Source organism: Henckelia pumila, chromosome 2 (genome assembly GCF_033568475.1).
Source record: "Henckelia pumila isolate YLH828 chromosome 2, ASM3356847v2, whole genome shotgun sequence".
Classification (NCBI taxonomy): domain Eukaryota; kingdom Viridiplantae; phylum Streptophyta; class Magnoliopsida; order Lamiales; family Gesneriaceae; genus Henckelia; species Henckelia pumila.
The window spans coordinates 16,641,961-16,667,885 of NC_133121.1; the positions used below are offsets into that span (position 1 = coordinate 16,641,961).

Below are 25,925 nucleotides of genomic sequence, written 5' to 3' on the forward strand. Positions count from 1 at the left end.
AAACAAAATTAGAACTACTTCTTGTGCAAATAGTATATACGACATCTAACCTAGAATAAATCGAACCAATTTTAACATCATATAGATCTGTAGCAGCATTATGTTTCCTGATCTCGGGCCACAAAATCTTGAAATTATATTATAATTCTTCGGGAAAATTCAAATTTTCACCCAGAATCTACTGAAGAAGCCTCTATACTATAGGCCCAAAATTTACATAAATAAATAAATGAAAATGTTTGAAAAATGCAAGATTTTGCAATATATTAAATAGCTGCATGTGGGCACGTATTAAAACAGTGGAACAAGATTACTGACCTCGATTCCCAATAATGTTCCATCTCTGAATCTTGAGTCCATGTCAATCTTACCCCTACCATGTTACATGGTACACCAACAGCCACACACCACACGTGAGGGGCAAAACCGGGATTACCCTCCATCCATACCTCCGATCCAACATGCATGAAGCTGCTGCAGTGATATTATTATATAGCTCTTACTCACTCACCACACTCAAGCACTCAAGCCTGCATTGCAGAGAGATAATTAAGAGAGGAAAACACGCAGAAACTGTGTGAGAAAGTGTGTTCTGAGGAGTGATTTCAAGCTCCAGAATTAAACTGTGTGATTTCGTGAGGGAGAGATATTCGAATTCCATGGCCCAGATGGGTACCTATACCTTCTTGTTTGTGTTGTCGATTTTATGTATAGCACGTGTATGTAACGCCTGCCCGCCGTCGGACCGGGCAGCTCTCTTGGCCATCAAGCGTAACCTCCGAGAGCCTTATTTGGGCATTCTCGACTCGTGGAAGGGAATCAACTGTTGCCGGAACTGGTACGGCATCAGCTGCGACCCGGAGACCCACAGCGTCGCCGACATCAACCTCCGTGGGGAGTCGGAGGATCCGATTTACGAGAAAGCTAACCGGACCGGGTTCATGAGCGGTACAATATCACCGGAGATATGCCGTCTCACCAGGCTGTCGAGCCTCACGATCGCCGATTGGAAGAACATCACGGGGATCATACCGTCGTGCATTGCCAATTTGCCCTACCTCCGAATCCTCGACTTGATAGGGAATCGGCTCACCGGCGAAATTCCGAGCGACATCGGCCGGCTGAGTCGGCTCACGGTTCTGAACGTAGCGGATAACCTGATCTCCGGCACGATTCCTCAGTCATTAACGAATCTTTCCTCGTTAATGCATCTGGATCTGAGGAACAACAGAATTTCCGGCACAATCCCCAGGGACATCGGGAATCTACGCATGTTGAGCCGAGCATTACTCAGTAGAAACAGGCTAAACGGCTTGATCCCCAACTCCATCTCTACCATCTACCGTCTCTCGGATCTAGATCTCTCGCTGAACCGTCTCTCCGGCCCGATCCCGCCTTCCCTTGGCAGAATGCCGGTTCTCGCGACACTGAATCTGGACGGAAACCTAATCTCCGGCACGATCCCACCATCTCTGATCAGCTCCGACATCAGTTCATTGAATCTGAGCAGAAATTACCTGGAAGGCTGCATTCCAAACTCGTTCGTGCAGAGCTCGTACTTTACGCTACTGGATCTATCGCACAACTTGCTCCGGTGCGGCATTCCGTCGTCCATATTATCGGCGGGGTACGTGGGACACCTCGACGTGAGCTACAACCACCTCTGCGGCCCGATTCCGCCGGGCGGTCCGTTCGATCGCCTCGAAGCTTCTTCTTTCATCAACAACGATTGTCTGTGCGGGAAGCCACTCAAACTGAGGTGTAAGCCGTAATAAGGCATTAATTTTAAATCTCCTTCTCTGTATTTAATTATATCAAATAAATTAAATCTTGTTTTGTCCCTTAAATTAACACATATTTGTTTTCATAAATTAAGATTTCGTCCCAACAAGAAGTCGTTCATCGGTGCAGTGACATTACTTTCTTAAAAAAACATGTGATAGTGGTTATTTTGACCGCTGAAATTAAAGAGATTTTCTTTACGTGATATAAGTCAGTCGGGGTTGAACTTTAATTATTGTTTTTATGACTTGCGAACCCATAGTCGCTATTTTTCGTTGTGTTTTTGCTAATTTTTCGGACTAATGCAATAGCCTGCAAATTACGCATTCAGATAAACCACACTAAGCAAGTCATGTGTGACATGCTGGTCCAAAAATATATTGGCAAAAGAAATCGAACTTTTGACCTTTGATCAAAAGTTTATATATTCCACCAACTTGGACATCTTTTGAAAGCATGAACTTTAATTATTTGTTTTTATGGTCCGATGTTTTGAATTCGAAATCCTGTATATGCAGCAAATGTTTCTACGGCTGAATGTAAGAAGTCGATGAAAGGTTAAATTAGATGCCCTGTGGGTGGAGTGACGAATTTTGATTGGTTAAAATCAGTAGAGCCTATATGGGACTCCATCGTTATATCAATAATTAATTTTTTATTTTTATTTTTTGGAATTATGACATTCAATAGTTGGATAAGGTTCATTTTGAAGCGGATTGAATTGGGCCAAAGTCGAGCATTTAGTCAACTTTATGTTAAGGTTATGTCATGCTAATTTAATTTTACCTGACGTAAAGTTTTGGATTAAATGTGATGTTGTCTCTTGTAATTTAAATGGATGGGAATAGGACTTGTGGAGCATAAACCAATTGGCATTAGAATTAGATTTCAAATTGAAATTGGAATTTATGGTTTTAGAATTTCAATATGGTGTTTCACTAATGTTATTTTAAAATATGGTTTTATGTTTAAAACTAATATTATTTGATATTAAAAAAAAGCTTAGTTTTATCTATTATTTTTAAAATATTTTATTTATTGTTTAATACTCATACAATTGGTTTTATGTGATGCACAATAAAAATAATTTATAGGCGTAAGGAAGAATTAAATGTATTGATTTTTGAGAAATTATATTTTATAAGTTTTCAAAAAATATATAAAAAAATTATGTCCAATGAAATCTCATGAAATTTTTTTTTTGCTAGGATTTCATTTAGTTATATCAAACTCCACCAAATGTCAATTTCGTTTTAAAATTTCATGATATGAGATTTTCTAATTTGAAATCATACAAAATTCCATAAAATCCATGAAACCAAATACACTTATACAGCAACTACTGATTTGTATATCAGAGTGAGAGTGACACTTTACTTTGTGATGTACATAAAAACCCACAAAATTGGCTATTTAAACTAATTGTTCGAATATTAATCCCATGTTTTGATTTCAGATAATATTTTTTTTACTTCAGTTCCCCTAGATGTGTTTAAATCAATCCCACATGAACCACACGAAGATGTAGCAATTTTTGTGTACGAAAAGTAAGATAACAATATAATTTAACCTAGTTCTTATTATTATTATTATTATTATTATTATTATTATTATTATTATTATTATTATTATTATTATTATTATTATTATTATTATTTTTGTGGTTTCCGGCTCCACTAAAAAAAACAATGCACGTGGTTCTGTGGTAACGATTGAAATGATAATTGAGAGTTATGAATTTAGGTTGTGAAAGGAGATATTCATAGGGAATTTATTGTCAATGTTACATGCATGCATGTAAGCATATAAATTACAATAGAAGGGCCCCAATTATTATATCGCATTAAAATTTTTAAATAAGGAAATTTATTTCCAAATAATTGTCGCATAATTAAATATGGTGATGATGGGATAACAATAACATTTATAACACTTGGCTTTCGTAAAGAATGATTGGAATAAACAACTGTCACGTGGATTTTCAGTCCTTCGCTATCGTCATAGATTGGTTATTAAAGGGTCATTGAATTAAGTAATTGCATACTACTTTTTTTAAAAAAAAAATAATAATAAATTGGGTAATACTTACTCTATCATAAATTATGGAAGTTCTGTTTGGGGTAGAATCGGATAGGGAATCGTCCCGTAATCCTCTATCTAATTTTCGTCTCGATAAAATTCGGGAAACTATTTTTTCTCCCAATTTTGTACTCGATATTTGTAGGAACCCGAATATTCGGGATCCCGAACGCTCGGGATCCTATCGGGTAGGGTGAGAATATCCCGATAATTTTTTCATTTTCAAAAAATTTTTATTCTTTTTTTAAAAAAATATTATTTAGAATTTTATTTGTCTAAAGAGAAAATAAATGTTTAAATATAATATTAAAATATTAAAGATAATAGTTTAAGATTTTTTCTGAAAACTAAAAAAAATTGTTACTATTTTTTTAAAATTTTTTTTAAAAAAAACTCTCTAAAAACTTATAAGAACCATACTTTTAACTAGAAACATATTAGTGCATACCAAGATCATTATATATGTTTACTATTAAATTTGATGATATAAAACTCAAAATATTGTACCCCAAATAATTATTATTGATAAAATGTTCGGTAACAAATCACATTCAAAATACGGGTTAACTATTTAATTTTATTAAATAAATGAAGGACAATTTGCATATCTTATTTTATATTTGTTATAATTAAATATGAATTAATCAAAATATTAATATTTTTTTAAAAAAATATAAAAAATAAAATAAAATGTTATTTCGAGATTCTAATATTCAATCATTTCATCGATACATAATTATGTGAAATAAGTCAATAATCAATCTTTGTATGAGATGAATAAACTTTATACCCAATATGTTAATTAAATTATTAAAAAAAATTATTTAAAAAATTACTTCGGGTCGGGTCGGAAATCCCGTCGAAAAGAGGATTTATTCCCGATCTCTCACCCAATATTAGTCGGGATGGGAAAAATTCCCGATAATTCAGGTCGAAAAAACTTTGGGTCGGGATTTTTTCGTGACGGGAATGGGATGAAATTCAGGAAGGGTCGGGTTTTTGATAAAATTTTCCAGCTCTAGTTCTGTTGCCACCCCAATTAAGTTTTAGAATGCGGGTCATCTTTTGAATTTATTATTTATGTATAACACAAAGGTGCGTTTAGTTGGTGAGATAGGATAATTGGGGAATTGATAATTTAAATAATATTTGTACCTTGATGTATTTGGTGTGAATGATTATTAACACAAGTTAGTGTGTATGATGTTTGTTTTATTTGATAGAGTGAGAGAGATATATATTTATAATATTGTATTACCCAAAATGGTCTTATAAATATTTTATCCTCCTTTTATGAAACTTGAAATAAAGGCCCCAATTTCATCGGCAACGGATTGAGACTCATTTCCTCATCTTATGCATTTTTTGCAGATTTTGTGGTGGAATGCGTCTCAGATCTTGATCCCTCTTCTCTTCTTCGACGTTGAGCCGTCTGAAATTTGCACAGTTTCGTGAACGATCTTCAGGTAATAAGTTCGATTCCCACGCTTGTCTCCTCCTTGGGAATGTCTACTTTGAAGTGATGATGATTGTGGTGAAAAAATGAGATTGAAACGAATAATGAAGCAAGACATTTTGCAACTGATTTCTAGCCCAGAAACAATTATGAAATTCAATTTTCTCAAGAAAAAATTCAAAATAAAGTCGTGAACAAAGAAAAACAAGACATTTACCAACACACCGAGCTTCTTCCCATTTTTGGATTTTTCTAAAATGAGATCGTAAAATAAAACTTCAAAAATTTAACTGTATGCTTGGATCTTATCGTGAGCAAACGTTTTCCAACTGATTTACCTGCGTTCCGATGAGTTCATCCCGGAGAGAAAATCAGCTAATCAATGAACATCTTTGTATGCAATATAGAGGCGGCTAGGTTGAGGGTATTCATGAAAAGTGAGAATACGATTGAAAAAGGGATTCTTAATACATGGGTGTTGCAAAAGGTTTAGTTAACCTTTCTTTATACAGCTCAATCCCTTGTAGGCTTTATTAGGTAGGTTTAACAAAAAAAACTACCAAACGCGAAATTAGCGTCATTTATAACCCACTATCCTATCTAATCTGAGATACCAAACGGTGCGTAAGTTGTCTATATTATCCTTTAGTTAATTTTAGTAAATTCTTCGATATACTCTCATAAATTCCTAAAACAAGTTTTCTAAACTTTAATAACTCAAAGTAGTATAGTTATATTTGTCAATTTTTTAAATATAAAATACAAACAAATTTTAAAAAAATTATTGATAAAAATAACCGTTCTATTTCAATTTTTTGAAAAAAAGAAAAAAATAATATTTCATTCTTATTTTTTATTTCATAATTTATGCTAATTTTTATTTTAACTTTAAAAATCAAACTTTTATTAATCACAATATCCAATGACGACAGATGCATGACTACCAATAAAAATGTTATTTTAAACAAAATATACATTTTCAAATTGAAGTTAATATATTTGTATAAGAAATATTTTTGTAACCAAAAAATAAAAGTGTAAATTTATATGCAATGAATTATGTGATTGAAATTATGCTTTTCACTAGAATATGTATTATAATTTATATGATTTGAAATAAATATTCTAAAAAATAATATAATATCTTTTTATTTTTTATCTTAATTTTAAATATAAAATTTAATATCATCCCAAAAACTTTAACTTAATATTGGTAAATCAAATTTTTTTAACCCATTAGGTTTATGTATTTTATATAAAAAATTTATCTAACAAAATTTTGTATATTGTACAAAATATTGAGATATAATATGAATAACATTAACTTTTAAAACTGAGAAAATATTTTTTGTTGTTTTATAATTTATTGCATATGAAGAAAAATCGTGACTAATAAAACTTTAGTTGTAACAAACAGAAAAGGATTGAATTTGGTTTTTATAAAAGGCAAATAGAAATTTTATTGTACAAGGAAAGTAATTAATCAGGGGGTAATTTTTTCTATAAAATAATTATATTGATAAAGTGGAATGTTATTATTTATTAACACTTTTTGGAGTATAAATAATACTCCCAAAATTAAATTATAATTTTTTTTGTTTTTTAATAATTATATATATATATATATATATTTGTGCGACCATCTATATCCGTGAGAGTCAGAGATATGTAGACCCGATTTATGTTTGCGATAAAAATAATATTTTTTCACAATTCAAGCAGTTAAAAACTCATGCCATAAAATTGACACGTAAAACTAGGACACTCGCTCTAATACACAATCTGTCTCGATTATATAGTCTTACTTTTTTTCCCACCCAAATTAAGAAAAAATCATTGAAAAATAAATTATGCATACACTTATTATCTTATCCCTATTTAATGCATTCAAAAAATAGTTGCACAATTTTCAAGATGTAGTTAATAGAGATATATTGATAAAAAATGTAAAAAAATTATTAGTAAATATGATGTATGTCTATATATTTGAAACAAAAAAAAATGTGATTTATATAATCAGGACGGTAAATGAAGATTTTTTTGTATCCATGTGCTCAACGGTTACGCTCTCTTTTCCTTTTAATTTGGAGTGGCTTCATAATTATTATTTGTAAAGTTGTATTGAAATTTGCCATTTTGGCTTGTAATTTAAATGGATAGTACTTGGAAGTTCAACCAAAAGGGTTATCTCAATAATGGCCAATGCTGCCTATGGGTGCAAACGAACCGAACATGTTCGTGAGCTTTACGAGCCCGCTCCATAATATTCGAATAGTTCACGAATAGGTTCGAATATTTCGAACCGAACTCGAACTCGAACTCGAACTTTATTTCGAGCCGAGCTCGAGCCCAAATATTTGAAATTATCGAACTTCGAATCGAGCTTGTAATGCCCCGATTTTATTATAATTGAATTTAATTTAGTTAATCAGGGTTTTCAGTGGTTGAGGGCCGTTTTGTTATTTCGCAGGGGTCATTTAGCAAACTTTGTAGAATTAAAGGACTGAAATGCAAAGATGGGATTTTATTTTTATTATCATGCAAGTTGGCCATCAAATCACATCATTCCCTCTCCTCTCTTCCTCTCCTTTTCGTACGTACTGTTGGAAGCCATGAAAGGCGATTCCTCAAGCTTTTCATCCGTTTGATTCGCACGATCCGGCCGTTAGATTTTGATTCCGAGTCGAGATTCACGATCACCGCTACGAGGACTTCGTTTTGACGTAAGTTTTGCTACGATACTCGAACTTTGATTGTGTTGGGTTGTCAGAATTTGATAATCTTGGAGTATGTTGTGCTTGAGTTAGCATAGATCGTGTATTCGAAGTCGGTTTGGAAAAAGAACGAAGTTTGGATTTTATATGATTTTTGAGGCATTATTTTGAGAATGGGGTTTGAGACTTTGTTGGATTTTTGTTTGTTTTGTTGATTGAGAGGTTGATTGGGTTTGGTTGTTGTTGTTGGATATTTTGGTTGGACCGTTTATAGCCGTTATGCCGTCGAAATTGAGTTTGGATTATCGGTTTTGTTGTTTTGGTTTGGTTCTCGAGTTAGTTCGAGTTATGAGTTTGATATTGAATCCGTATTCGATGTTTTCAGAGTTTGATTGAAGAGATTCGAGTTGGAACCAAGCTTTGAGGCTTTTAAACCGATTGAAGTTGAAGACGGTATAGTATTTGTTTATCGACTTTGAGATTCGAATCCGAATAGTTATTGAATAAAATTCTTCTTTTGATTAACAGGATTGATTGAAGCCTCGAGTAAAGGTAAAAGATGACATTGATTCGAATGGGGTTGAATACTCGAGTTCGATTGATTCTCGAGCCCCGAAAATCACATACTGCATGTTTATTTGCTTGTGTGAATTTGACTGATCATTTTATTTACACTTGCATCCATATTGAACCGATTTCTCGATTCGTTTTGAAATTAGACGATTTAGGGAGCTATATTGAAGTGGCCTTGGATTTCGAGTTTTTTCAAGTGTCAGAATACTTCTTATAGTTGCTCTGAAGTCTAGGGGTTGAGTTGAACGACATCCATCCCGAATGGGTGTGTCGGTGAGTTGTTGTGAAGACTTGGCCCCGGGATCCCAACCAAATACCGATTGATATTCCGATTATCTGATTTGATAATCCCGAGTTTTGAAGTCATGCACACATTCATTCTCATTTTGATTTGTTATTGATTATTGCATTTCAATCTGAGATGTTTATCTGTTATTGCATGTCTGTCTCTTTTACTTAGAAATTATATTTCTAACCGGTTTATCCGGCTATTGTCTTTGTTTGTATGTGTACTTGGTAACAGGAGGATCAGGAGCTGGACCGAGTCGTTTGGGTTAGCTCGGGGTAAGATGATAGAAGTGAGATACAGTGTGTTGTACGAACCTTTTAGATTTGTATTATTTTTTATTAGTCGAACGAACCCTATCATCGAACTTAGATTGGTTCCACACTTGTTATGCTTTGTATTGTATAACCTTAGGCTATCTCGTATTGAAGCTTTTATGATGTTGAATGAATGTTGTATTGAGGTATGCATGTTTTAGAATGAGTTTGATCAAGTTTTCTGCTGTGTTTTACTCCAGGACTGTCACCGCTCGATCGGTAAGATCTTACCGATCGAGCGGAGAGCTTTTTGTTAAGCTTCTGTTCTTGAAAATTCTTGCCCGCTCGATCGGTTGAATCTTACCGATCGAGCGGCGATGGTTTTCTTCGGGCAGTGATATTCGAATTCCTTGCCCGCTAGATCGGTAAGATCTTACCGATCTAGCGGGGCATTATTCAAAAAAAAAAAAATTTATTGCTTTATCTCTTGGACTTTTCTATGATTCGATAGGATTAATCTTGATTAGATGATTAGAAAACGGGGTCTCACAGAGCTCGAACTCGAATATACTCTTATCGAGCCGAATTCGAGCTTTAAAATTTTATCATTATTCGGTTCGGTTCGATTCGATTCGTTTGCACCCCTATTAAATGCTGCCCATGGCTTGTTAGCCTAGTGGCAGTGTGGCATCAATCTCTCACAATTGGGATTGAAGAATAAATGAAGCGTACTAAAAAAAAAAAGAATAAATGAAGCGCGCACATATTTTTTTAATATTATATATATATATACATATATAATATTTTGTTATCCTACACATGAGATATTTTGTTATCCTACACACTCATGTGTGGTAACTTGGGCGTCAGCCCGTCAGCTGCTTTTATTTTTATTTTGTTAAAAAAAATTAAGTATTCATGAGAACATCTTGCATCATTAGATAATGATAAAACACGAACGTGATATTTCACAAAATATACATGTTACCATCTCAAAAGTGTTAAGATGAATATTTTTTTGGGGGTTTTTTTTTAAAGGAGACAACAAATTGGACGATATATGTTATTTTATTTTATTTTATATAAAAAAAAACACAAAACTATAGTCTATATATACAAGGACGGTGTGAACTTCTCCATTCGTGTGATTTTTCCCCCTTTTTTTTTTTTATTCACTTGAACACTTTTGAGATGGTCACATGAATATTTTGTGAAATGTAAAGATAAAAAATATAGTTCATCTGGTAATTATTTTTTTTAAAAAAATAATAAAGATAAAAATACATAGTTTATGTGGAAATTATTATTATTATTATTATTATTATTATTATTATTATTATTATTATTATTATTATTATTATTATTATTATTATTATTATCATCATCTTATCCCTGGCTCCACTAACAAAACACTTGAATGTGGTTCTCTGGTAAGCGGTACAAGATCGAAATAATAAATTAATAATCGAGAAGTATTATTAGCCAATTAGGCTGTGAAAGAGATCTTCGTAGCAAAATTTTATTTTAATATAAATGCATGCATATATATAAGTACCGACACAACTCACAAGTCACAAGGGACCCTATTAATCTCTTACCATGATTATAAGAGGAAACTGCAACATCGGTTTCATAGATTATCCTATCGTGATTTCGGCCTCCTAATTTGTCATATTTTTTTTTTTTTTTATAGTTTTAATGAAATTATCTTTTAAAATTTTAGTTTTTTGTGTCGTGACGTTCAAAGGATTTAACACCGATCATTACTGAAATAAACACAATATATCGTTAATATGTTCGACTCCACGTCATCACTTCAAAAAAAAAAATTATTACTATGTGACCTCTCGAGCAATTAACGTGGACTCGTAACCTCTCGAGCAATTAACGTGGACTCGTAATTCGCAACAGTCACAATTACTACGATAGCACCTATATGCACGAATCTCGGATATAGAACTATTTGGACTCCTCCGACTTGCTTATTAAGGTATTGTTTGAAAGAGCTTCTAAAAAGTAATTCTTAGTTTTTTCTTAACAAAATTTAATTTTGCAAAAAATGAAAAATGTTTTCTAAAAGCTCTCCCAAACACCATATTAATATCATCCAAGAGGCGAGAAGAGTTTTGGCCGGTGAAGAAATATAGCAATAAGCTAGTTATTATGCTGTTGTGTCCCCTTCTCTCGAATCGCAAGGATTTCATTCATTTATAAAGATTTATAACTTGCTTATGGATCTCTAAATCCTCCATTCCATGCAATGCTTTTGTTGACAAAAAGTGCACTATTCATATAATTTTCAGGCTTACGAAAGCATCCACATCCAAAACGAGAATCACGAAAGTGGAAAGATTTAGCCAGTGTGTGATCAATACTAGTGCATCAGTTTCTAATATGCTTCTTGTTAACCACTCACTTCCATGCTTCTCTTTTCTCAAGGCCACACGTATCACGTGGCATGACACACTAGTGTATACGCACGCACGCACACACACACACACACACACACACACACACACACATATATATATATATATACTGAATTACGTGTTTTGAATATTTTCCCTTGCAAACAGCTCGGTTTACGAACACAGAAGATCCATTGTGTTTATATATATATATATATATATATAAACACAATGGATCTTCTGTGTTCGTAAACCGAGCTGTTTGCAAGGGAAAATATTCAAAACACGTAATTCAGAAATGCATGTAAACTTTTTTAACACCAAAATGAGACATACCATGTGTGATGCAGAATTTCAATCAGTCTTGGTGAGGGAGGGACCAAAACACTGACACTTGTGTTTTACAACTTAAAAGAACACTACACCACTAGAACCTTTGACAAAACTGCAAACATTTAAAGAATTTGAAACGTTGTACACATTAAGAAAAAAAGAAGAGCAGCATTTCTCTAAAAAGTTACAAAAAATACAGTAACTTGTGCAATGAAGATCAACTGCAAAACAAATCGAATATATTGTCCAGAGTGGAGAACACACAAGTGACACTTCAAGATTACCTTATCCAATATCTTACCTGGCAGCAGCTGTGAATAATCATTTATTTTTCCTACTTTTCTTCCTTCTCCGCCTATCATCACTATCAGTCTCACTCTCACTCTCACTCGAGCCAGATGATTCTGACTCTGTACTAGAACTTCCAGATTCATCTTCTGATTCTGGTACAGCTTTCTGTTGTTGCATGATGAGTCGTGGCATGTTCTTGAGATACTCTCGCAAGTTTTCAGTGATTCCACCAAGCCCAATGGAAGTGAAAAAGTTGATCGCGAATCTAGTGTTTTTGGGAGTATCCCGCGGAAAGATAGACTCAAAAGAATCTTGCATCGTGGGATCACTAAGACGTTCATTAAGCAAGCGGATGCCAAGGTGCTCAGATAATTCCTGCAGTCAGAAGTGTTGATAAGTAAAATTTTGCAGCATTTGTTCAAAAGCTCAAAATAAGTTGCAAACACAGGCAAACAAATATATAATCCACCAAGCAGGTTGTTCAGGTTCTTCACTTCTGTTTCTTACCATATATAAACCATCTGAACGAGAGATTACAAGAATTTGCACCTTTGGGTTTTCAATTAAGAAAATACAACTACAAAAGCTACCTTCATTGGTCTATAATCTTTCAATCATGACAGAAATATTGTGTCCAAAGCACCATTACAAAGAAGCAAAAATTAGGAATGCACAACAATCAAACAGCATAAAATAAATAAATAAATAAATAGGGTGATAGCAATTCGAGAGATATTAATGTAACCGCACCTGGAAGAGAATTTTAATGAAAATACGGGAAGAAGAAGAAGTGTCCTCCTCGGTCAACCGGATGTAGGACAGAACATGCCAAGGAAGCGCATATGTGCCTAGTAGATGAGCAAAAAACTTCGCCACATTCCGCAATTTATTGGTCTCCAGTCGATGAATCATGGAATACTGTTGAACAAAACAAGTTTCAAAGTTTTCTTGATGAACCTTGTTTATCATACAAAACCGCTGCCCAAGAAGTCCATAATAACGGAGGTATGTTCTTTCCTGACTGCAACACTCCAACAACATAATGCACAACTCCATCTGCACAATAAAAAACCAACGACGAAGAAAAAAAGGAAAGCTGTCAACATTCAATACATGTAAAATTTAATAAGCAGTGCATAACAGATAGCATCTCAAGACAGTAATGGTCCACTTCTCTTCCCCAGGTTTTAAGATATACCCTAGGAAACCCAAAACAGCACTTGTCTAAGATCTAGTAAGCCACAACCAAACCTTGACCAGTCAAAACATACAGATTGCTATCCTTGCCACATGAAAATTTGTTGAAGCATGAAATTATAGCCTCCCGACAGCAGGAACATCGATTTAGGGTATGTCATGACTCATGACAAACAAAACCAGGTCATCTAATTCAGAAACCCCTCGACTTCCATAATGCTGCCAAACAAAAAGCATAAATTCATCCATTTAAGATATTGAACAACACTTGTATATTGCCATATTTTCTCTCTTCAAATTGGACATTATAAGGTGGACCATTATGAGGGTTAGTACAAGTTATTTTTTTCATCAAAAACACGAGATAATATATAAAGATCAAATAGCTTACCTCTTGCCCAGGCTCTAGTCTGATTTTGAGTAGCTTATGTCCAGCTTCTTCAAAATCAACACTAGACATAATCGTCAAGTAGATAGTTCTTCGAAGATTGATCAAATTTGTCTCTGTTTCATCATTTATTTTCATCTGCTCTTCGTCCTCTTCCTCAGATTCTTCATCATCGTCATTGTCATCGTCATCTGAGTCAGCTGCATTAGAATTATCTTCATCCTCAGATTCTTCACCAAGTATCTGCTTCTTTAAGTCTTCGTATCGCTTCTCATTCTCCGGGAATTGGGGATCCGGCTTGAAGATATCTACAATTAAAATATAAAAAGAACTCAGGTTCGCTATAAATGAAATTGAAAGAGTAACAGATGAAAAGTGGATTATCATCCATATATACCCAAAGCAATCTCGGGATCGATTTCATCCAGTAGCGAGATCTCGTGTGTCAATTGATCTTCATTCTCCACCAAATCCAATTCTGGTCGAATAGCCGGGTATCCCTGAATAAGGTGTATAGGTATATAATGAAAGAGTTCTGACTCCAACGAATTTGAAATTTAAAAGAAGTAAACAAGGATTAATGTATTCTATCTCAAGGTATTACAATTTTAAATAAAGTTACCTGAAACTTCGCCTTTCGCAAGGCAAAGAGGCCTTCAATAATAAATTGAACCCGTTTATCAATTTCTCCTTCATGAAGAATACCACGTAATCGCTCAAATATACCTGTTGAGTGAAGATCCAAAATACATTACAAAAGATGTGTAACGGCATTTGAAACAGCACGACATATCAATAAAAAATGAAGATGCTATTGTATACAATACTTTTTACCATCCAACAACACATTGTGCAGAAGCTATACTTGTCAAATATCAGACAATCTAAACTAATCAATGGTTGGTCGTGGACTTGCATAAGCTAAAATTAAATTCAGGAGAAATTAAATTCAGGAGTGATGCAGATTCAGATTCCAGATTAAAATTAAAAACATAATATTTTTTAAAAATAAAAATCCATGAAAGAGCCAAAGAAACCATAAAATGAACTTCCATGAGATATATGTTAACCAGTAAATATTTGTCAAATTAAATTCTGTAATCCCTAACAGAGTTTTATATCCTTAGATGACCGTTAAAACAAGATTAATTTTGGTCGATTAATCGGCAAACTAGAAATTACCATAAGTCACCGACTCCAGCACTAATCTGACCCTATAATGCACGACAACATGAAGAAAAAAAATTGTCGGAAGAAATGACCAAAGCTTCGAAACACGATCATCCTAGTCAAGCTGATGAAAATCAAAATTTCATACCAACTACACATACATGTGGTCATAATCCCCAAGGTGACTATCACTCATACTTTAGACCAGATCAAACGGTACCTTCGTCTCAATGGAAAATCCTGCTTTAACAATTCTTAAGGAAAACTCATTTCTTTTCTTTTTTTTTATAAGACACGATAATATATTATATATGTGAAAGATATAATTACAAAAGGCGGACAAGAGATCCGCGAATGACAAAAAGAAAAGACCGACTCCCTAATAATATCAACAGTAAACAAAAGCCCAGTCTCTTAATAAATACACTCATTTCAAACACAACATGAAGCATGGATACTCAGATTTTCATAGGACCTACAAGCATTTTAGATTTTTGGATAATACAAACAGAATAAAAATGAAAGACAACAACTTAGTCAACACCATTCACCCTTTAAAGTCTTAGAGATGAGTTTGCCCTGTATGTGATTCTCCGGCCAACTATCAAATTTTATTCTAACACAAGATAGATACCATTGACAAAAAGGGTAATAATAAGTAGTCATCAGCATGTAAAAAAATCATACAGAAAGTAGAAGTTACCATTAGATCATGAAAAAAGAAGAAATGGCACATTGCATAAAACTGGGCTTGCCAGTACTCACCATGCAAACCTCGAGGAGAAAGGTCCTGCAGCATCGAGCCACACTCGGTAACAAACCCAACAGCCACTTCAACGCTATCATCTGTAGGTTTTTCTAACAGCAACGTCAGCAACTCAAGAGCAATAAGCTCGTGAACCACTTGTTGGTTCACCAGGTGCGCAATAAATTTGACTGCAGCAAGAAGTTGGGGCTGCCAAAAAGTTTCACCATCATCAGAATTCAGAGCTAACATCCAATAACATATTGCTTAAAAAAGAAAAAAACGAAACTTGAACTAATGGGAAGATAAATAAAAGAAATTGAAACATGAACCTTATCATTGCGTTTAAATGCTCTCTGGAGCTGCAAAATAATCCTCCTCAACAGAAGATCACCAACTTCAGGAAACTTGGTATTAACCACAGCAACCAATCCTGCAAACACATCTGTGAAGCCTGGAGAAGCCATTTGAGATTTCATACATGAACGACAAAATAAACCCCTCCCTCTTATAAGATTCTCAGCAAACAACTCGGGAATGATATTCTTCAGATTAGTAGCATTCACTTTATTAACCAATCCATTAATACTCTTCCTCAATGCATCCCACGTCATTCTCTGATATTCTACGCTGCTTTTATCTTGGATATCCTTCATCATTCTTGCCAATTTAAATGGTGGTATATAAACTCCTCCACTCCTCCCCAAATTAGCAATCGTGTCCGTGCCAACTTTCTCCTTAGGCTTTTCCAATTTATCAGCATCATTTGGCCTCGCATCTCCCTCCTTTTTGTTCATACTTCTACTCTCTTCTTTCCTCCCATCCTTATCCTTCTCTTTTCTCACCCGGTCAAAATCAACATCCTCAGCGCGGAGCCTCTCTCTTTCTCCCCTTTGGTCCCTTCCCCCTTTTCTCTTGTTATCCTCTTTGCTCCCATACCCGGCATGACCATCCTCTCCACCTCTATACCGTCTTTTCTCATCATCATCGTCATCCCGACCACCTTCATTTCTCCGCCTCCTATCCCTTCCATCAACCTCTGAATCCCTTCGTGTATCCCTCTCCCTTTCCCTTCCTTTGTGGCCATTTTCAGCATCTTCATCCACATTATCTCTTTCCCTCCGTCGACCAATCATCCTATCATCCTCACCATCAACACCACGGTCTCGATGTCTCCTATCCCCACGCCTTTCACCCCCTGAATCCCTTCGTGTATCCCTCTCCCTTTCCCTTCCTTTGTGGCCATTTTCATCATCTTCATCCACATTATCTCTTTCCCTCCGTCGACCAATTGTCATATCATCCTCACCATCAACACCACGGTCTCGATGTCTCCTATCCCCACGCCTTTCACCTTTCCCACTCAAACGCTCCTCCCTCCCACGCCCATTATGACGCCTCTCTCTCTCAGAGTCGCTTCCCTGATTCAAATCACTTCTTCCATGTCTCCTCCCTTCCTCCCTTCTTCCACCTGATCTTTTAGCATCAACTTCAACCCTCCTCTCTTCCCCACCACGCCTCACTTCTCTTCCCGAACTTTCACTACCCGAATCCTCCACTCTCTCCCTCTTCTTTCTTCTTTCTTCATCTGAGCTCTCCCCATACCGACCCCTAATTTCCTGTTTCTCGTCCTCGCTGCTAGAATCATGTCTCCCAGCCATTCTTTGACACCACAAATCGTCGAAAACCTAATTTCCGGAAATCAAAAATCTTTAAGCAACACCCTCGTATACAGAATACAGATTCATGCATGGATTCACAAGCTTCAACTTCAGTGGGATTGAAGCACCAAGCGCAACCAATTATGCGTAAGAGAGGCGGTCGATTGCTTTCAGTGTTTACTGTTCAGGGAGAATTGAGAATGGCGCTCGCTGCATTTCGGCAAATTAAAAAGATTTTCTTTTGGGTTCTGCCAGGGTCCAGGATAAATCTGGGCCTTGGCCCATCATTAGTTTACCATAAATCGAACCAGGTCTAACCGAATGGGCTTTTGCCCATTTAGTTAAAATAACAAAATAACTATTTTAGAGATATAATAGCACTGTGAAAGGTTTTGACTAAATTCAAAAAAGGGGACGGGGTGCTAAATTTCATGTAAAACGTTAATATTTCTCAATGAAAGTATGAAACAAAGGTAACTTGAAGAAGTTCAGAGGAGTTGAGGTCTTGAGGAGGGGCGTTCGCACTTAATGACCTCCTCTTTAGCTCCGTCTCTGGTTATGCATATGTCGATTATTTCGTATTTATTGTCATTCTATGAAAATGACTGATATAAGTTGTTATAAAAATTAATATTTTCTCATTGTAAACTAATTCAAACATTCAAATTTTATCCATGTGGATGAGTACGTTCGTATTTGTGCTGGAGCCATTTATAGAATTGATATGATTCACAATCAATATTTGGTGTCTTGAATTGATATTATTATTAGTAGTTGAGACACACTCGTTGTGTATGTAATGTGATACGCAAATATTATATAAAACACATAACATAATATATTTATATTTTAAAAGTTTTTTGATCTTTAATATTAAATAGTAAATGTCACCAAAATATTATATTTTTGCCAACAAATCGTTTGGCATTACATGATCAAAATATTAAAATTTTTTAATTAACTAAATACATTACACCAAAGGGTAATTTAGGCAGATCAAAAATTTATTCATGGTTTCAAGTAATTACAATAGGGTGCTAAAATATTATAATATGGTACAAGTAAAGATGATAAAATTGAATAAGGTCAAAATTTGCCCGTTAATAGATAAAGGGGAGTGTTATTTACATTCCAAAAAGTGTTAATAACACTCCACCTCATATAATCAATAAATTGTTAGACAAATTTTTCCTTACATATATTTTTCTTAAATTATATATACTTTCCTTAAATTATGAAATTTTGATTATCTAACAAAAAAAATAAATATATAACATTTCTACATTAACGACTAAATTTTTATTTTAAAACACTAACATTTAATATTTTAAAAAATTGTCATATTTTTTATAATATACAAATAAAATATTTTTTATATAAAAATAAAATATAAAATAACAAAAAAATTATACCGAGATACATAAAATATTGGATAATTTTTTTATTCAAGATATATAAAAGTATGAGATGTATAAATTTTGATATTCCAAAATTTTTCTAATCTAACATGATAATAAACAAGATATATCTAAATTATACTATTTAAAATCTTAGAATACTTTTTTCTAAAAAAATTAATGTATCATAAATTTTTTTTAATTTTTAATTAATGATATTTTAAATATAAATTTGATCATAAGCCATGTAAATTTTATTTAATTTCTGTAGTTAATTTGACCAATTGAATTTTATATTTTCGTTGGAAAATTGATATAGGTCATTCGGTTTTTTAAACATATCTTGTTATTTTTTTAATTTAATTTGATTATAATTATTTAAAAATTTAAATATTTCAAATATATAATTTTTTAAAATAATATTTATATTGTACACATTTTAAATATTCAGAATTTCTATTTTGATTATTGGAATTAAAATTTGTGCAAATAAATAATTAATTCTAAAATGTTGTTTGAACATGAACACATTTTTTTTTTTTTTCAAAGTAAACAAATATATTACGGAATAATATCTAGGTTTACAACAATACTAAGCCACGAAGGTAAGTCTGAAATACACCATTCAACATAAGATGGAAATAAAAAAAACCCGGCTCGCCAAAGTATCATGTGTTACCCGATTCTCCTCTCTACTCATATGCTGAATAGATAAAAACCAGTTTGAATCCCACAACGAATGTATATCCTGCATAATGACTCCAGTTGGCCCCAAGTCTTCCACTTCAACGGTGATGGCACTTACTGCCAAAGAAGAATCTGAAAAAATATGAATATCTTTAAGATCCAATCTCAAACAAAATTCCATTCCATTTCGGATAGCGATGACTATGAGTTCTCCATTTTTTTACCGAACCCGGATTCCTAACCGTACAAGCCATTGCACCCTGGAACAGCACCTTGCGAATTTCGGATCACAGCCCCAACACTATACCTCTGTTTCACGACATCGAATCCAGCGTACACCATCTAATCTCCATTGATTTCGATAAGGGGGATTGATAGTTACACCATAGATGTCTGTTTTCCTATGCCTCAGGCCCTCATTGATTTGGTTACAAACCATGATTAACATCATGGCTCTCAGTCCTTTTAAAAGTCTAAAAAATAATCTATTCCATTAAATAAAAAACGATCCTATTAGAATACTTAATTTCGATGACATCAAAATATTTTATTTTATAATACTTGTTTTTCTTCCTATCCACTATCCTACTAAAATCCTCTCATTCATTTCATGTTTTACATTAAATACAACTTTAATGTAGATCCATACCATCTCGGATCGGTCGATTTGACATAACCGATCATGAGTCCGGTCGAAACACACTTAAAAAACATGTTCGTGGTCAAACCCGTCGAATTTGGTCAAGAATTGGTTGGATCAATTATGAACTGGTTCAAATGATTTTGGAATCATTTTTAATTTTTATTTGAAAATTAATTTTTTTTTATTTTTAATGTAATACTTGGTTATATATATATACATGATTATTTGGAATTTAAACTTCGTAAAAAATATAGTACAAAATTTTTACAAAATTTTATTTAATTTTTGTGGTTTTTTTTTAAATAACATAAAACTATATTTTTTACGAAGTTTAAATTCCAAATAATCATGTATATATATAACCAAATATTTTGAATATATGTATATATTCATTTAATTTTCAATATTCCGTGAATATATATATATATATATATATTTATCAATTTGCATACAATTTTCAGGTTTTTAAAGGGTCAACTTGTAGATAACTACCTAAATCAAACATAAGTTTCAATTTACTCCCTATATTTGTTTTTCCGAAAATGCCCTTGTCTTTATTTTAATCATTATTATTTCTTGAATTATCAAATGTGGAATCGGATTCAAAATCTGATTCACTTGATTCATCAACATAATAAATATTTTCATCGTCGGATGAAAATTCAATTGTTTCTACCGGATAGAATTCAATAGTATATATTTCTTCAAGAAGTTTAACTTTATTTTTTTTTTCGTTTCGTTTTGGACATTCATTTGCATAATGACCTTCTTCATTGCACAACCAACATGTGCAGTTCTTTCCTTTACCTTTTGGGCAAGGTGGTTTTTTATTATCAAATTTTTTATAAAATTTTCTTTTATAAGGTTTTCTGAAGAAATTCCTTCTAAATTTCTTTTTCTTATAGGGAATAAATTTTCTATTAAAAGATTTATAAGGTTTATTTAATTTATTATGTTTCTGTCGTTTTAAATATTTGTGTGACATGTTTGTTTTACAACCGTATTCTTTTACTGTGAATTCCATTTTGTCACAACAAAGTTTATTGTTTTGTTTGTAAGATTTGGATATTCTTTTATTTAATGTTACTTCATGACATTTCTTTGTTATGACGTCTTTAATAAGTTTAATAGCTCCTCCTAGTGTTTTGGTATAAGCACTAGTTAAGAATTCATATTTACTATTTATTGATATATTAGGTATTTTATTAAAAATACTTAATTTATAATGCTCTTTTTTATCAGCATCTATTAACTGATAATAGTGTGTTTCATAATCACATATAAATTCTTCTAGATAACATAGATTACATAATTTTATATTATCCAGAATAAAAATTGCTCTATTTTGTTCTATATTTTTGGCTACTAAATTAGCGTCATTATTAGAAACTCCTAAAAATTCTTGGTACAAGGCATCAACAAATAGTTCGAAATATCGATGTCATGGCATTCCTTGTGGTAGATTAGTAATTACTAGGTTTTCAACCCAAGTTCTTACTGCTCCTACCAGTGTCATTTTTATCATCCCATGAGTTAAAATTTGAATATTCTCACTTTTGTCTAATAATGGTGTTAATTGAATTTGTACTGATAGTTCATTTGCCCAATGATCTATCTTTGATTTTCTTTCTTTGGCTGTTGAACAACCTAAATCAAAGATATTCTATTTCACAAATCCTAATATTTTTTATTCTCAAAGAATATCTCTAACATCTTTATAAGATCCAGAGTATTGGTCTCCGTTATATTTAAATTCTTCATCATCTCTTTCACCACTACCTTCTACATTCGTTCGTAGATTTAATCGTGGTCTAGAATCATCTTCAGATTCTGATTCTGAAATATCCATATCTCTGTATTGTTCTGATTCCTGATGTGAATGATATAATTCTTCTGTATTTACTCCTATTTGTTCAAAATCAGATGAGTCTGTTTCACTAAACATCTCCATACTTATGTTTGCCATAACTAAGGGGATTTCTATACCATGATTCAATTTTGAATGGTGTTTCTTCTTCCATTTTCTTTTTTCCTTTATCTATTGGAAGAACTTCTTTAAGATAGTTTAATATTTCATTACTATGTCTTTCCTGTTCAATTATTAATCTAGTCGTTGCTAAATCAATATATTCTTTGAAATTCTTCTTTAATTCTTGTATTGATAGATTGATCTTATTGATATTATTTTCTAAATCTCCTAGATCTTTTTTTAATTTTATTAAGGACGTCATTGCGATGAGGTTGATTCATTAACAATAGCTTGTTTAATTTTAAGAATATTTTGATTCATGGTTCCAATCTTTTCAAGAATATCTTCATCATTTTTAGCAAATGATAATGATCTTCTTGGTACAGACTGTTTTGTGATTTGGAGGTCATCTGAACTCCATCTTTTATAGGGATTTATTTCTTCAATAAATGCTTTTCGAGAGTGTTCAATTCTTGTAATATTTTCAAACATTCTTTCAACAGAAATAGTTGGTTTTGTTGAAATTATTCCTGTTTGAGAATTATTACTTATTGCTAAACCGACAACATAGTTTATATTGATCGGATGGTTTTCTGTTAACATAAGATTATTTCTATAAAAGTAATAATCTAATCTTAAAACGTCATTTATGTTTTTATCAAAAAGAGATATATTGTATTGTGGATAAATACAAAATTTCATCTTTTTGTAACATAAGTTTTCTTCAATTTTTCCAAGGATAGAATCCTCAAAATTACGTATCCTTTTGTCACGAACTGTGATTTCAATTGGTGTATCTATTCCTTCTCGGTAGTGAGCTGATACTATTATTTCGATTCCTCCAATGTGAACATATTTCAGTTCAGATCGTTCTTTTTCACTGGCTTTTGCCATGATGGTATCAATATCTTGAGTTGTTAATAACTTCAGAGTATTAGACCTTGATTCGTTATTTATTTTACAAGATCGTTCTTTTGTACGAATCGAATAATAAATTAAATTTTTTTTGGGATTAATAAAATTTGAAATATTGCTTAATATTCCTGGTTGGTCTATTAGATTTGTTTTTGAATTAGAAAACCCTGTTTTCTGTATCTCAGCAAAGTTATTCTGATTAAATATAATATTCAAATTATACTCTTGGTTCTCTTCAGATTCATCAATCTGACTATTTTGATTTGGAATTGTTACTTCTGTCATTTTAACAGATGATAGAACTTCTTAATTTTCTTAAGGCTATTAAAAGCCTTTTTGTTGAATCTATCTGTTCTAATAAATTCTGAAAATCTTCGAAACTATCAATTGAAGATTGACAATTTTTAAGATGTTTCAAATTGTTTTCACAATTTTCTATATCAAAATTTATATTTTGAGAATATAAATTAAAGATATTCATTTTTGTATTTTCATACATTTTTCATTTAGTAAAAATTGTTACTTTTATTATTTTGTTTTTGTTGATCGGATTTCGATAACAAAGTTTGTTCTTATTCATAACATATTGTTATGTCTTCAATTTTATCGTTTTTAGAAATTTGAATTATCATTTTCCAATTGCTTGAAAAATGTTCTTTTTTATGATTTTTGAAATAAAAGGTTTGGATATATTTTATTTTATTCCATAATTGATCTATTTGACGTAAATCTTTTAGTAAGATTATTTTATCAAATAAATTTTTAATCTCAATATCTAAAGTTAATCCAGACATTAATAATCTGCTTTATTTAACCGTCTCTGATACCAGGTTGCGGAATTCTTATGAATTTCTCATTCATGTTCTATGATGTTTTACAGATCTATGAATTTCTCATTCATGTTTTACAGATCTAATTCATTTATAGGTTGCGGAATTCTTATGAATTTCTCATTCATGTTCTATGATGTTTTACAGATCTATGAATTTCTCATTCATGTTTTACAGATCTAATTCATTTATAACAGATAAATATTTTCCGATTAATTTGGTTCCATTCATAGGTTATTATTACAAATTTTAGTTGATAAATTGATTCAAATATGGTTAAATCAGAAGTATTCAAACGATATTCATGAAATGTATCATATTCATGATCATCTTCTATTTCAAACCAATTTTTTATTATTAATCTTCCATTTCTTATAAAAAATGATGACATGATTAATGTATTTTGACTATTTCTTTAAATTAATGGCTGCAGGAGATTTGGAAAGATTACCTTGATTGAATGAGTCTTGGTTTTGAGCAGAGGCCAAATCCTTGCTTTCTCTTAACGATCACTTGATCAACTGGTACTTGCTTTATGGATTTCCAGGTTTACTCTAACCATGAATCTTCAATGGTTGGCTTCCAACCTTATCCTCCTTACGGCCTGATTGTTTAGTTATTATCCATAAGACTTAATTTTGTTTCTGATTTTATGTTTTTTAGTTTCTGACAGTTTTCATACGTCTTGTATGAACCAGATTGTAAGAAACTTAAGAAGAGAGAGATACTCAAACTTCACTTAATCATTTACAACACAAACATCTCTTTTTATAGGCATGGAAAAATGCATACAGTAGTAAAAATAAAGGAAGAGGGGGACCATACTACATAATGGAAAACAACTCATTTTACATCTGAGTGGATATTTTTCACATGTGGTGTAGTCCACGATTTCATTTGTTTTCACATTGTGTCACTTTCTGAATCACTGGTACATTCGGACCATTTCTTTATTGGTTTGTCCTCTTTGACAGATGCTTCTTCTGTCTGAATGGGTTGACAATGTCCATATTTGTGAGTGGAAATCATTGTTCTTAGTCTTTGACATAGCATTTGTTGGGTTTCTCGGGTCATGTCAACTCTTGCTTCATAGATTGGAGTTTCGAATTGAGCTAACATGGCTTGTTCTTTCTTTTGGATTGTCTCCTTGTGCCCAGTAGTTAATAAAATTTTACCGGTTGCAAAATTTATTTTAACTTTTGAGTTTCCATCAATCTTTCCTGTCTTTGAGATCATGTCAATCAATGTCTTTATTCTGATCTCAGAAAGTGTTGAGATATCCATTACTGATTTCTCTTCATTTTATCCTTCAAATAAAAACTTGTCTTGAACTGGATAATACTATTTCTCAGTTGATATGGAAATAGTTATATCTCTTGATTGTTGGGACTGACTTCTAATCCGCTTAATAATCCATTTGAAAAGAATCTTGCGACTTTATGCGCTGGAGCACCTTGTAGTGTTCTTGCTCATGATATGCTCTGTGTGTCACAAGTTTGTAGCCAAGATCCTGTAGATGGTTTGGCTATTCTCAAATAATTTAGTGTTTCAAAGAATCCAATTTTGAGTTTTTTTGAAAAATTTGTTTTTTTCAAAAATTGGTTTTTGTGATCGCAGATTGACCATCTTTCTTTCTCTTGTTTCAAGGGCGCTTTTAAACGTCCTTTCTTCTTTTTCATTTTTCTTGGTGTTGGCTGTGACCACCGGTTCTTTCTTCTTTTCTTTTTCTTTTCCTTTTTCTTTTTCTTTGTTATCAGTGTTGGCTGTGACCACTGATTGTTTATCATTCATCTCTATTATTTTGTCAAATGGAGTTGCTAACTTGATTGGTGTTCTTGGTGAGGATGATGCTGACGAGGTTGTCATATTTTTTTTTATCCTCTGAATTTTTCCATTTATATTCTTTTTTCCTTTGTTGAAGAATCTGAATTTCTTCATCTATGTCAATCAATTGTTCTTTTAATTGATCTAATTGCTCCATCCTGCACAAGAAACACACACACACACACACACACACAGATATATATATATATATATATATATATATATATAATAGTTAGAAATTTAACTCTTTATCGTGAGTAATTCGCATAGTTTTCTTATGCGTATCATTGCATTTATGAATTCTTTTGCAAGAATTGAAC

General features: G+C 32.6%; 2 protein-coding genes and 1 long non-coding RNA gene across 3 annotated transcripts; 2 read left to right on the forward strand and 1 right to left on the reverse strand.

The window, feature by feature from the left end:
* Positions 1 to 536: 536 nt before the first annotated feature.
* Positions 537 to 1,872, forward strand: LOC140882919 (uncharacterized). Its single transcript, XM_073289182.1, has one exon. The coding sequence runs from the start codon at positions 660 to 662 to the stop codon at positions 1,770 to 1,772; it is 1,113 nt and encodes a 370-aa protein (XP_073145283.1). The 5' UTR covers positions 537 to 659; the 3' UTR covers positions 1,773 to 1,872.
* Positions 1,873 to 8,411: 6,539 nt separating this feature from the next.
* LOC140877274 (uncharacterized) lies at positions 8,412 to 9,202 on the forward strand. Its single transcript, XR_012149265.1, has 3 exons — positions 8,412 to 8,484; positions 8,560 to 8,583; positions 9,128 to 9,202. It is a non-coding gene; the product is annotated as an uncharacterized lncRNA (long non-coding RNA).
* A 2,695-nt stretch (positions 9,203 to 11,897) lies between these two features.
* On the reverse strand, positions 11,898 to 17,521 carry LOC140880356 (uncharacterized). The gene is made up of 7 exons (XM_073284716.1): positions 16,012 to 17,521; positions 15,700 to 15,889; positions 14,387 to 14,490; positions 14,162 to 14,264; positions 13,768 to 14,072; positions 12,930 to 13,235; positions 11,898 to 12,554 (listed from the first exon to the last, which is right to left on the reverse strand). The coding sequence occupies exons 1-7, from the start codon at positions 17,338 to 17,340 to the stop codon at positions 12,210 to 12,212; spliced, it is 2,682 nt and encodes an 893-aa protein (XP_073140817.1). The 5' UTR covers positions 17,341 to 17,521; the 3' UTR covers positions 11,898 to 12,209.
* Positions 17,522 to 25,925: the final 8,404 nt, after the last annotated feature.